At 33.7% G+C, this 13,546-nt stretch overlaps 1 protein-coding gene across 4 annotated transcripts in view; it reads right to left on the reverse strand.

Moving 5' to 3' along the window:
* IPO11 (importin 11) overlaps positions 1 to 13,546 on the reverse strand; it is a 169,435-nt gene that overhangs the window by 22,639 nt on the left and 133,250 nt on the right. For all 4 annotated transcript variants that reach the window (XM_011377348.2, XM_011377351.2, XM_011377349.2 and 1 more), the window contains exon 28: positions 3,333 to 3,428. In XM_011377348.2, coding sequence (XP_011375650.1) covers positions 3,333 to 3,428 — 96 coding nt within the window. The remainder of the gene's footprint in view (positions 1 to 3,332; positions 3,429 to 13,546) is intronic.

A 13,546-nucleotide genomic window follows, 5' to 3' on the forward strand; every position in this document is an offset into this window, starting at 1 on the left:
CAGTTTGGTTGCTTATATAATCGTCTTCCTTCCTGAGGGAACCCTGAATTTGTCCAGTTATCCTCCTCTTCCATGCCACTATATGCTTCACATAAAGCTGATCCCAGTCCCAGTGCCGATGGCTCAACAAGCAACCACGGTAATACGATTCTCCTGGCCAATGATTGCTTTCAACAGAAGCATGTTTAACAAATCCTAGCCAATTATACATGCAGAGAAATCTGATGAAAAGACTTCTGGGAAAGGTTTCCTATGATGTTTAATAAATAAAAAGGCGGGGAGGGGGAGGGAGATAAAGCAAGAGAAGATTACTTCTCTGGCACTGGCACTGTCATGAATTGTAATGCCCAGCACTACTTTATAACCATGAAGGAAAGCAGACTGCAAATGAAGCTAACGTGCTGCAGGAATAGAGGAGAAAGAACTTGGGTCTTTGAAGGTGTTGTGAGGACCCAAATAACTAATCATAGAGCCACTTACCTATAGTCGTTTGGTTAGTTGTCAGAGATAACTAATTCTTTATTGCTAAAGCCAGGTGACTCACGGTTTCTCTTACAGCTGGAAATCCCTTTACAATTCCTTATATAAATACCTTATCAAAAATTCATATTGTGCTCATGCCCAGAAACAGTCCCCCTCTCCTAAAACGCCTATTTCCTTCTACTTGAAAATAGGAACTATGTAATCCTAACGTTTCTCTTTTTATCCTGGTAGTTAGCAAGCTTAGGGCTCAGTTTTATACGCACATGCCACAAGTTTCCCAATTCCTTCAATCCTGTGCTAACAGTTTTTGGGCAAAATGAGCACATCCTTTTCTTATGCATTGCCTCAGATCCTCTTATGACCACTAGATTGAATATAAGCAACCAACTAAATGTTGTATATTAGCAATACAGACAAAGTGCCATGAAGGAACAGAGAAGGATGCAATTAATGCTTCCTGAGAGTCTGGAAAGGAATCCTAGAGGAAGGTATTTGCAAGATTGGGCATGACATGCCAAGTAAAAAAGAACGTTATGAGTCAACTAATGTGTATAAAAAGGAATGGCACACCTGAGGAATGATGAGGAATCTAAAGAGGAAAGTAAGAGAAAAGGTCAGTAATGTAAGCTGAGAATCAGCACAGAAGTGCCCCATCAACTTTATTCTGTAAGAAACCAGGCTTCTAATTTTAAGAAATGGGGCAATGTGGATCAGAAAACGAGAAGTGGAGAAAGAAAGACTCCCAAGGATGTCACTGGGACCTATATAAGTTAGGATTATATACAGGTGCTAATGTCAGAATCAGGGAACCAAGGTTCTTTTTTATATTCTCTATTTTATTCTGAAGAACCATCTGGTAGGTCAACATAACAAGGAGAAAAAAATGCTTATAAAGCCTAAATTTTACTTTTGTTTCAAATAAAACTACTACTTCTTTTATAGCCAATATGTTTTGTTTTACACTCGCTAGCTATAAAAACCACAACTTGAGTCCTTTTCTAATGAATTTTAATGCCCCAAAGCATCCTAAGATGTTGACTAAACCTCTCTTCTTTTTCACTTTACAAACATTGACAAAGAGTTGTCAATCTCATTTCCAATTTGCATAAGAACAAAATATTAAAGGGAAACCACTCTAAATAAAGACAAGAGGAAGGCAAATTCCAAGCCTCGTTAATAAATTTTCCTGGTTTAATGAAATAAGAACTCTTACTAAAATAGAAACATATAATGAAACCCAAGTAAAAAAGAGTGAAACTGGACCACTATCTTACCCTATACACAAAAATTAAGTCAAAATAAATTAAACACTTGAATGTAAGAACCGAAATCATAAAACTCCTAGAATAAAGCATAGGCAGTAAGCTCCTTGACAATTTTTTGGACTCCAAAAGCAAAAATAAGCAAATAGGAATATCAAACTAAAAAGTTTCTGCACAGCAGAGGAAATCAACAAAACAGAAAGACAACCTACTGAGGGGGAGCAAATATTTGCAAATCATATATCTGAGAAGGGGTTAATAATCAAAATATATAATGAACTCATACAACCCAATGGCAAAAAAAAAAAGAAAAATTAAAAAATAAGCAGAATATCTAAATAGACGTTTTTTCCAAAGAATATATACAGATAGCCAACAGCTACATAAAAAGATATTTAACATCACTAATCATCAGAGAAATGCAAATAAAACCACAATGAGATATCATCTCATGCTTGTTAGAATGGCTACTATCAAAAAAAAAGACAAGAAATAACAAATGTTGGTGAGGATGTGGAGAAAAGGGAAACTATACACTGTTGATGGGAATGTAAATTGGTGCAGCCACTATGGAAAATAGTATAGAGGGTCCTCAAATAATTAAAAATAGAACTACCATATGATCCAACAATTCTACTTCTGGGTATGTATCTGAAGAAAACAAAAACTGGTTTGTAATCACAAAAGTTTGAGGCTTCTATTTCATCTGAATTCTTGGGTTTTCAAAAGTTAAGTTACATGCCAAACACGTATGTTTAACAAGACTCAACCACATATATCTGGTTTCTATATCTTTTAACAAAATATGATTCAAACAGCAATCTTTCCAATTTGTTATAGATAGTTTTATAAATGTATTGAGCAAACGAGCTCAATATATTACTGAGAAGGAATCAAGTGACCTGGAATCTCATGAAGCCTTGCTTATCATCATATGAAACATGCCCTTATCAATAGTAATAAGAGGAAAGGTGTGGCAATTCTACAAACTACACAGGGATATGTGATTAATTCTAAAAAAGAATTTTAAATTAATAATTATATAAGTATGAGATTTTCAGCATTCCTGATAACGTAATTTTACTATTCTCCCAAAGATTATAATTTTAACTATTCTCTTTTGGAATTAATCAAGTTCCACAAGACCCTCTAACATCTTAATAGTGCCAATGATGCTTCAATCAGGCAAATACAAAAAGAAGATGCTTACCCATCCCTTTTCCCCCATAAATTGCCTGAAAGTCAGGGAAACTATGTTAGTTTAAAAGCACATTCAAACATCTCTAAAAAGGAATTCATATGCTACAATACACTGGGATTTTTTTTTTTAAAACCAAAGGCCAAAAAAAAAAAAGAAAAATAAAACAAAAAAAATCCATGTAAAATTTCACTATAATAAAATAAAGCTGATCTCAAGATCAAACAACAAATATTAGCAAAATAATAAAAAATTTTCTTTATAGAATGCAAAATTTAAAAGTTGCTATACTGTTCTTATATGGTGATAGCAAACAAAAATCATGCAGGATATAATTAATTACCCTCTAAGTAACTGTCCAAGTAGGATTAATTAAATGATCCACTTACTCTTTATAAGTTCCTGTTTCAGGATCTTCTGTCATGACATCATGTAGGCCCTCCACTGAAATGTTTATAATCCCACAGAATTTATCTTGGATAACACTAGAATAAAAGAAGAGCAAAACAGGTTAAACTAGACTATTTCAACAGGTTTTTTTTTTCTAATCATCCTCTTAAACATGAAATTTTAGTTCTAAAATACAAAAGAAACTTTCACAATATATTTCTTAAAGCAAAAATTTTATCTTGCATATAACATTAACATTTTCTTTCACTAGATTAAGTGTGTTTAAATACTAGAAGAACAGATTAGATAGAAAAGAGATACTTTAATATTCTTTAATGTATTATAATAGTCTTGTGTTGATTTTATAACTACAAAAGTAAAGATACAAAAACGTTAAAGCTTAAAAATCTGTACTCTTCTAAATATACTATCAAAAAAAAAAAAAAAAAAAGAAAAGAAAAGAAAGACAAGCCATAGACTGGGAAAAAATATTTGGAAAATATACATCTAACAAAGGACTTGGATCTAGAATATACAAAGAAGTCTGAAAATTCAGAAAGACAATGCAATTTAAAACTGGGCAAATATTTGAACAGACACTTCACCACAGAATATATATAGATGTCATATCAGTCCCTGAAAAGATGTTCAATATCATTAGTCATCTGAGAAATGCAAATTAAAACCACAATGAAATTTTAATTAAAAGTAAAATTAAGAAGATCAACAATACCAAGTGCTGGCAGGGATGAGAAACAATAGGACCTCCACACATTGCTGATAAGAATAAAAAACAGCACATCCATTTTGGAAAACACATCAGCAATTTTTATAAAGTCAAACACACTCCATGTAACCAAGCAATCCCATTCCTAGGTATTTACCAAGACCAAACAGGTATCCTCAGATCTGTATATGAAAATTTATAGAAACTTTATCCATAAAAATCCAAAACTGCAAATGATCCAAATGCCTATCAAACAGTGAATGGATAAACAAACCGTGGGACACTTATTCACTGGAATAGAAGTCAGCAATAAAAGTGAACAAACTACATATACATGCAACAACTTGGATAAATCTCAAAACGGTATGCTAAGAGAAATAAAATAGACTCCAAAGGCTACATATTGTACGACTCTATTTATGTGACTCTCTGGAAAAGCAAATTATTTGATCTGCGGTAGCTAGGCAAAAAACACAAGTGAACTCTTTGGGGTGATGGGAATGTTCTGTGTCTTGTGTGTGATAGTGGTTACACATTATGTCAAAACTGTATGCTTAAAAGAGGTTTTACTATATGTGACTTATATCCTAAAAATACCTGACTTTTAAAAAGTGGAAGTACATAACCATCTACTGGCACACTAAATTATACTATCTGAATTTAAAACTGAATAAATTATAATTTTTATCTCCAGGGCATTTATAGCTATCATTCCTACAAAGGATATACCATGTTTCTCATACCACATTAACATGCATAATTAATTTTTTAAATGTTCAGGAAAGTAGTTCCCAAGGTCAGCACACGTTGGGTCATGTTCTCATGTTCCCATTTTTGTAAATTTAAAACTCTGTCTATACATTCAAATGTGATCATATTTTAGAAGAACTAAGTCACCAGATAGGCAAATAATAACCAACTGAAATCATTCTGATTTAATCTGCAGATAACATCCTATTGCAGTAGTACATATTTTTGATGTCACTATATTTCTTTTAATAATAACTAAAAAATCTCTGACATACATACGGTCTACCTTATCTGGTTCAGTGAAGAAGGCCCTGGAAAAAAGAATTAGAAAACCAAGATTCTGCACTCAAAGTTGGGCCACTATGTGATCCTACTGAAGTTAATCCATTTCTCTAGGTGTTGGTCTCCTTGTCTATAAAATAGAAATTGAACTCAGGGATGGCAAATGCATGGGGGCAGGGGGAATACAGCCATTTTCCCTTCCCAATGCAGAGAAATTCACCACTAACCCATCATAGCACACTAAGCAGGCAGGGCCTGAGATTGCTGTTTAACATAGCAGCACTCTAGATAGTTATCAACCACTGATCTCAATTAGATGAAGACGACAAAAGCCCTCTAGACTATAGCTTCCAAGGTTCTTTATAGGGCTTTATGTCAATGTTAGAACAGTCCACTCAGGCAACTGCTTTCTCCACTTACATCCCCTCCAAGAATCAACAGCACACCTTATGGGAAAACCAGGAATTTCACAAGAAATCAATGAAATTTCTGAGTACTTAGTATTTTCTCAAAAGACTGATTATGAGTTTTCCTAACACATCCGGCAACCTGATTGTGACTATGTTCTGCTATATGGGTGAATGCTAATTACAAGGAAGTATATTAGAGATAAAAATAGTATAATTTGACAACCAGCTCATTAGATTACAGGTTTTGCTTCAAATTATGAGATTAATCAATGTTGGTGGTACCAGCATGGGCACACTGGTTTTTGAGAAGGTAAAAAGTTATGTATCTTTGCCATATGTAATTAGAGAAAAGTAATTAGTAACATGCTGAATTAATAAATGATACTGTCCTAGAGCATTGGGCCTTAATTCAGACAGGCACATTACAAGTCTAAGCCTTCAGGGCTGAGCACAGATTTTGATAAACTACAGCACAAATAGAATAAACTTCTGACTACACAATTCTTGCCAAAATCAGTAACTTCACCCCTTGCTCATAAAAGATGAATGTTTACATGACACTGCTGGAACCAGAGTAAAGCATGAAAAGTTCTGCGGATACCAGAGGGTAAGGGGAGGGGGGAGGTAGATGGGGTAAAGGGGGTCAAATATGTGGTGACAGAAATAAATCTAACTATGGGAGGTGAACACTCAATGTAAATATATATATGCCTAAAAAAATTAAAATTAAAAATAAAAATTAGAAAAAAAAAGTTCTGGGGGAAAATTTCATGAGTTCAGGAAGAAAGACTACTGTCCTGGCCCATAAGCTTATTCGGGCTTAAGAACTCAGGCATGTGATCACTGGGGTTCACTCCCCCTTCCTTCCCCTGCCTCTACCAAGTGAAAGGATTGGAAAGATGATTGTCTAGTAGGGGTTACGGAAGGGAGTTGAGGTAACCTCAGTTCAGTCGGTCCATCAGTCATTTCTTTCATTGGAATGTGACTCATGCTGCACAGAAGAGAGGCAGAGATTTAGCTAGATGTGGGGGCGGGGTGAACAGGGAAAACCATGCTCATCCTGGAGCACCTATTAAGTGCCAGAGCAGGTGAGGCACAGACTTCAAGTTCAGGAAAAGGGAGAATGACTATGGCCCAAAGCAGAAAGGTATGCAAGCTAGCTTCAAATGGGAAGAGCTGACTGTATGTAGAAAAGGAGAAAGACGAAAGAAAAAGAGTGGAAACGGAGTATCCATACCATATTCCAGAATCAGTAAAAGAAGTTATATAATAATTATCTTCAAAGCATTCCAGTTCGAACAGCACTGAAAAGGATGTACCTCAATTACCATTCATTAAGGAGTTCGGGAAAAGTACCCCTAAATATTAGAGAAAACAAAACCAAGAGGCTTGTACTTTCCTAGCAGACAGAACAGATATGTAAAGAAAATGAGCATTAAGAAGTTATAAATTTCCTCCTATTCTAAGCATTATAAAAATGTTCCTTCCAAATGTGTAAATGTAACATTTCAAAATAAAGCCTTTAAAATAGATTTATTTTATACAGTATTCACTATGAAGTTCTGAATATCAAGCCCTTTTTATTCACATAATACTCTCTGAACTTGTCTTTTACAATAATCAATCCTGTTTTTCATAATATACAACCTTTCTGAATTAAATGCTATAAAATGTGATTAGATGTTTAAAATAGAAACAATCAAAAGAGAGCTATAAACCTTCAGAGAAATGAAATAAAAATGGTTTGGAGGAAGAATGAGAATGATAAAAGGCACATACTTAGATAATCTCATGTACACTATCTCTTTAAATACAACAAGCCAGGAACAAGGGTTTTTGTTTTTGTTTTTGTTTTTAATGAAAAACAACCCAAGTTCTTTCTTTTATATCTGTTATTGGGAGTTATGAGTAATGCTTTATTACAATTCTTCTCAGTGTGTCATCTTCTAATTGTCCTCTTGTGCACATTCATTCAAATCTGGTGTCAGGTATAATGTGGAAAAAGTGAAGATAGCTAGAGAAACCATATAATTTTAGATATTACTCAGTTCTTAACCTCAAACCACTGCATACTGACTAAGAAGTGATAGTTCACATTAACTAGGACATTAAAGTCAAGAGTCCCTGAAAAGATTAGCTAAACGCCATGGTAGCTTCTACAGCACAGTAAAAAACCAACACTCGGGAGCTAAAAACAAAAACCAAAACCTGATTATTGATTATTCCAGCCAAAACTTTACATCTTGGTGAAATCCCATGAGAAGGCTTGGTGAAGTCCCATGAGAAGGCTTCAAAAAGATTGGTTCAGTGAGTAATAATAAATAAGAAAAGGACTTATACTGCATAGCAATTAGTTTGCCAAGAAAGAAGCGATTAAAATAAGTTGTAATAATACCCAGTCCAATCTTTCCTGATGAACAGGTCACCATGATTAAATTCATTCATTTTTGTCAACATTTTATAAGCCCAAAAAATGTGTCAGCCATCATTATATCCCTAAGGATAAAAAAGATGGCCACCTCATGGACCTCAGAAACTAAAAGGCGCTTGAGGTTTAGTGCACATAATTTTGAATGCACATAGGGAAGTGTGTTGCACATTTAAATGTTAACTGTTCTATGATTCAGAGTTAAAAAAGTGAGGAAAGCTATGATATGTGCCCAGGAACTCATTATGAACTAAAAGTCTATAAGAAGGATAAAGAAATGAAGCAACAAATGACATTTTTTTTTTTTAATCAAGTTATAATATCCTGGATAACTGCTTTTCTCAGCTTTACATGTCTGCTCTAAGATTATAAATAACTTGAGGCAGATTCTATATATTATGTTTATATTTTTATGTCTCATAGATTTTCGTTATGCAAAATGTGAACACTCAGTGAATAATGGTGGAAATTAATGATCCCCAAAGCTTGAAAACTGCTTGTGCTCATTTTCTTTTCACAGTATTATTTTTACTTATTTCTTTTTAAATTACAAGTATGGGTAGCTGAGTTGTATATAACATTATCATAACTTATTACTCTATACTAGACATGAGGCAGAAAATAGAAAAGAAGGTAGCTGTGTTGCAATCTATTTCTGAAGCATTCATTTTAGAAAATCCAAGGAAAGTTTAAGGTCAAGGATGAAAGAGAAGAATGGAAGTAAAATCAAAGGGAAAAAAGTGTTAGCAATTAGAACATTTCTTCCTTTATACTTGTCACAAACACTTTTTTCTTATTTTACATACCTGGCTGATACGTTAATTTATTCACATAGACATATGTTACAAATACACTACAGAAAGACAGGCCTTTTCAAACATCTATTTGATTTGTTTTAAAGTATGTGATAAGTGATATTACACATACACAAACGGTAAATAGGTGAGAACATAAAAAACCGTACTCAGTAAGTAAAGACATTTGATCATTTAAAACAATTCCACATAGTTTTCAGTAAACTTTTCAGTTAAATGCCCATAAGTAAAACTATATTTTTAATCTTGACTCACTATTTCCTAAAGATATATTTCAAGGCATTTTTCTCGGTATATAAAAGTATCTATCTGTAGAGGATATGAATTGCAGAAACTTCACACAAAGTGATTTTTCCTTGCTTTTAGAAAATATGTACTTAAAAAAAAAAAAAAATTCCAGCCATCAGCCATCTTTCTTGTGTTTATTCACCCAACTTAAACCATGCCAGCTTAAAATTATTTGTCCTTTAGTATCATTATGAACTCAATCACAGTATTCAGAAAACAAATGCCTTTAGAAAGATAAAAGAAAAAACTTTAATCCCCAAAGGAACAAATAAATAAAATATCCTAATATTTATTTGGTTAGCCTAAATAGTAAACATTAGATTGAATGTGAACAGGACTCTAGTTTCTTTTTTCTTGTCTAATTTTTATTAGTATTTTTCTAGTGAGCATTTTACATTTCCACTTTTTAGATAACTGATTTATCATCATAGATAGTGTGCCTTAAATTACTTCTCTGTAAGTGATGGATTTACATATTTACATCACATCTTCATTTCCTTGCACCTGGAAGGAAAAAAGGAATGCAGAAACACAGACAAAATTTTCAGTTACCTTTTCTGAACAGTTTTATAATATACAGTTGATGATTTAATAGTTTTCCAAAGTACCAGCCCAAAAAAAGAAATCAGACAGAACTTTACTTTAGAAATTTCCTCTGATCTAACCAGACCACAATTATACTATCTGTACATCACACTTAGTTAACATTTGAAGTCACTCTCACATTATTATATCTTAAATATGAGATCAGTGAAGTTAAGGTAACTTAAGAAAATAAGTTTTTAAGCACTAAAAGCCACAACCAAACAAAATACTGTCTTAACTTTTCTGCTTATATTATATAACAGGATTAAGCAAATAGCAGTATAAGAAAATGGCAAAAAAGAAAGACCTGATTTATCAGTCTTAGAATTTCCACCACACCAGAGGCTACAAAAGTGGTGATATTCACACTAAAATTAGTTTGTTGTGTTTTTTTAACCCCATTCTAGATATTTTTCAGGATTAAGGCTGCAAATACTTTGTAACTTAAATAGAAACATATATCCTTTCTACATGGCAATTCTCTGGTCATGGAAAAGTGTATTAATAAATCTAGCCCCCCTAACAAACACTGGCAAGGAAATGGAATAAAAATTCATAGTGGAAATTCACTAAGTTATTTTAGAATTGAAGCTGAATTTTTTACACCCAACAATGATCCTTATAAAGGCTTTTATATTATAAACCATTTGCCCAATTAAATTTTTTTGAGTGTACATACACAGGGAAAAGCCATTATCTTTAAGATAATAATAATAATAAAAAAAACAACAACAATCAATGTATAATGAGATGAGAAGACACTGACATCTTATGTGACTTTCAAGAAAAAGACTGTGGTTTAAAAAACACTGCCCAATGAAGACATACCAAGGTTCCATAAAAAAGAAGAGATGATCAATGACTGCCACTGTTCGGAAAAGACATTCAGCTCAAAAAACACCAATCAATGCCTGTTTTGGATACTTACAGAAGTCACTAAACAGACTGGTTCTTGTTTTGTGAAAAGAAACATAAAAGAATTTACTAGAGATTTAGTAATTATGGGAGGTATGACCTCATCATTGCATATGTTTGATATTGTTGAAAATAAAGCTATGCAATAAATAATTACAAGGCAATCATGAATATATACCTGCAGGACAAATTTTAAAAAGCCAACTGTGCTATTATTAAAGTCATATGAAAAGGTTCTTGTGACTTGGAGTTAAACTCCTAAGGAAGTATTGTATGTCACCCAACTCAGACCAAAATGAAAATAACGTGCTCCAGACAACAGTGTTAACAGAATCAAAAGGGGACTTTGCTAATGATATAGACATTGTTATCAAATATTTATACGAAGAATTTGAATAAAATTGTATCATGAAATAAGCAAAAAAAAAAAATCTTTCTAAAGCAATATTTTACATTTTTTAAATGTGTGTGATTAAACTAATTTAATAGACATTTGACTATTTTGTTACAGCTCCAGAAGTATAATGTAGTCAGGCTGACCAAAAAACTTCATGTAGATTTTTCAAGGTGAAATAAACACCACACACTCTTCCATGATGAAACAATCTACGTAAGAAACAGATTTAAAATATATTCATGTTTTCATCTAAAATTACAATCTAGGAAAAAGCTTTAAGGGAGAAGCAAAACATTAAAAACTCTTGGAGAAGAGGACGGTTGCAGCTTTAATTTCTCTGCAATTTCTAATATACATCAAAACCGCTCCTCGGCTCTTTTTTTCTCTCAAAGATCTGTGGCAGTGGTTCTCAAAGCATGGTTCCCACACCAGCAGCATCAGCAAACTTGTAAAATGCAAACTCACAGGCCCCATTCCAGACCTACTGAATCAAGAACTCTGGGAGGAGTGGGGCAGCAGGCTTCCTGGTAATTCTGAGTTTGAGAGGTACTATGTTAAGGTATAATGGATAACATAGCACCTTCTTATAATTATCTCAGTTTCAAAGTACAAACTCAATAATTATCACTTGGTTTAAACAGTCCCAGATTGTTTCAGGCTAATTTCATATGGACAGTAGTAACTTTAGTAATAAAAAATAAAAATTTGGAGGATGAAGATGGATAGCAAAAACAGGAAATACATAGTGCTCAAGAGGAAATTTTTAGTACATATTTTTGATTCAGGTCACTACTAACAGATCAAGTATGGGCATTTACTATACCTGTAACATTCTGGAGAATGCTACACAAGTGCAAATTTATGCTAATAAAGAAAAATATTACATCACCTTAATGATTTCAATGATCACTGATCTATACTAAATATCCTCAATCAGGGCTACTAACATCTCCTGAGGGGCTCTTCCAGCTTATTCTTCCTCATGTACCTGTCTCCCAGAATCACGGCCAAATGGTTACTGTTACTGTTAAGAGTGTATCATATACTTCTGGTGTACTAGACAGATGAAAGGTTAAAATTATTGACCTTTACCAGATAGATCTCTCTTCTTATCTTCTGCTTGCTAATATTTCCACTTGGAGATCCAATGTGAACCTCAAATTCAATGTATCTAAAATTGAATTGTTTTGCTCACACCACACTCATATCCCTACTCTTGCTTCCTTTGCTCAGTCCAAAACCTAACATCTCTGATTTCTCCTTCACCTGGCACCCCTCAGGCAACCACCAAGGGAGTTCAGCTTACTTCCAAAGTAGCACTAGAATCCATCCAACCTCTCTGCCACTATCCTGGCCCAGGCCTCCCAGCCCTTCTCCCCTGGATTAGTGATTCACATTCCTACTCAATTAATCCTGCCTCTAGTCTTACTGCTCCTTCCAGAAAGAATCCACTTTTGATATGTCATTCTATTGCTTAAATTCCTTCCATGGCTCCCTGCTGCCCTAGAGAAAAATATAAAATTACAACATCCTTCATGATCCAATATTTCTCTAGCAGCAAATCTCACACCACTGCTCACAGCTTCAGTCGTACAGAATTTTAGTGCCTGAAAAACAGTATTCTTTCTCTTTTTTCAACTCCTCTGATATGATTTTACATCCATCTCTTACACAGCTGTCCTCACTGAGCTAACTCCTACTTATCCTTCGTGGTCCAGTATCAATGCTGCTTCTCTCATAAAGCTACCTCTTAACTCCACATGTTAGCACTCCAAGTACTTACCATCCTGTATAGCAACTTTGTTCCCTCTTCTAGATTTCAAGCTCTACTGAGAACAGGAACTGTGTCTATTCATTATAGTTGTTCACAATTACAACCATAGCACGTAGGCAGTATAACATGAAATTAAAAGCGTGGACTCTGGAGTCAGACCCAAAAAGTGTCACAAGCTGTGAAAATTTGGGAGTTTCTCAAACTCACACTGCCTAGGCTTCCTTACCTGTAAAATGTAGATTACTATCTTATGAGGCTGTTTAAAGATTAAATACGATATATGAAGTATTTAGCAGTGCTCAGTACACAGAAATATTACCTATTATTATTATATAATACAATGCCTATCAAAAAACATTTGATGAATAAATACAGTATTCACAAGTTATTAAAACATTATTTATTAATGCTAAGCTCATAGAATTCATTATATTTCCAAATAAAGTTTATAATTCTATAAGGAGGCTTCAGTTTTATTCATGTCCATGGCGCTGAAGTTTTCTTATAGCCACTATTTAGTTGAATTATAAAGCAGAATGTTCAAAAAGAATGACCTGTGCCTCACTTTCAGGAACAATTTGTTTATGAAGTCGAATCTGCTCCAGACCAGGGCTTTCAAGAGAATTTGAGCGGGTGTTACAAATCGAGGCAGTTACATTATACCCTGCCGACTGATAAAAGCTGTAGTATTCAAGTCTATTTTCCCCTGAGTTTTCTGGTGCCTTTCGTTTTTGTTTAAACTGAATAACTTTGTAGATCAAAAAAACAATTAAAACACAAGCTAAGATGAAAAAAGCTAGTAAAATGTCAAAAGCTTCATTTAACTTTTCAACTTCTTGTGT

This window comes from Pteropus vampyrus, unplaced genomic scaffold (genome assembly GCF_000151845.1).
Source record: "Pteropus vampyrus isolate Shadow unplaced genomic scaffold, Pvam_2.0 Scaffold310, whole genome shotgun sequence".
Lineage (NCBI taxonomy): Eukaryota > Metazoa > Chordata > Mammalia > Chiroptera > Pteropodidae > Pteropus > Pteropus vampyrus.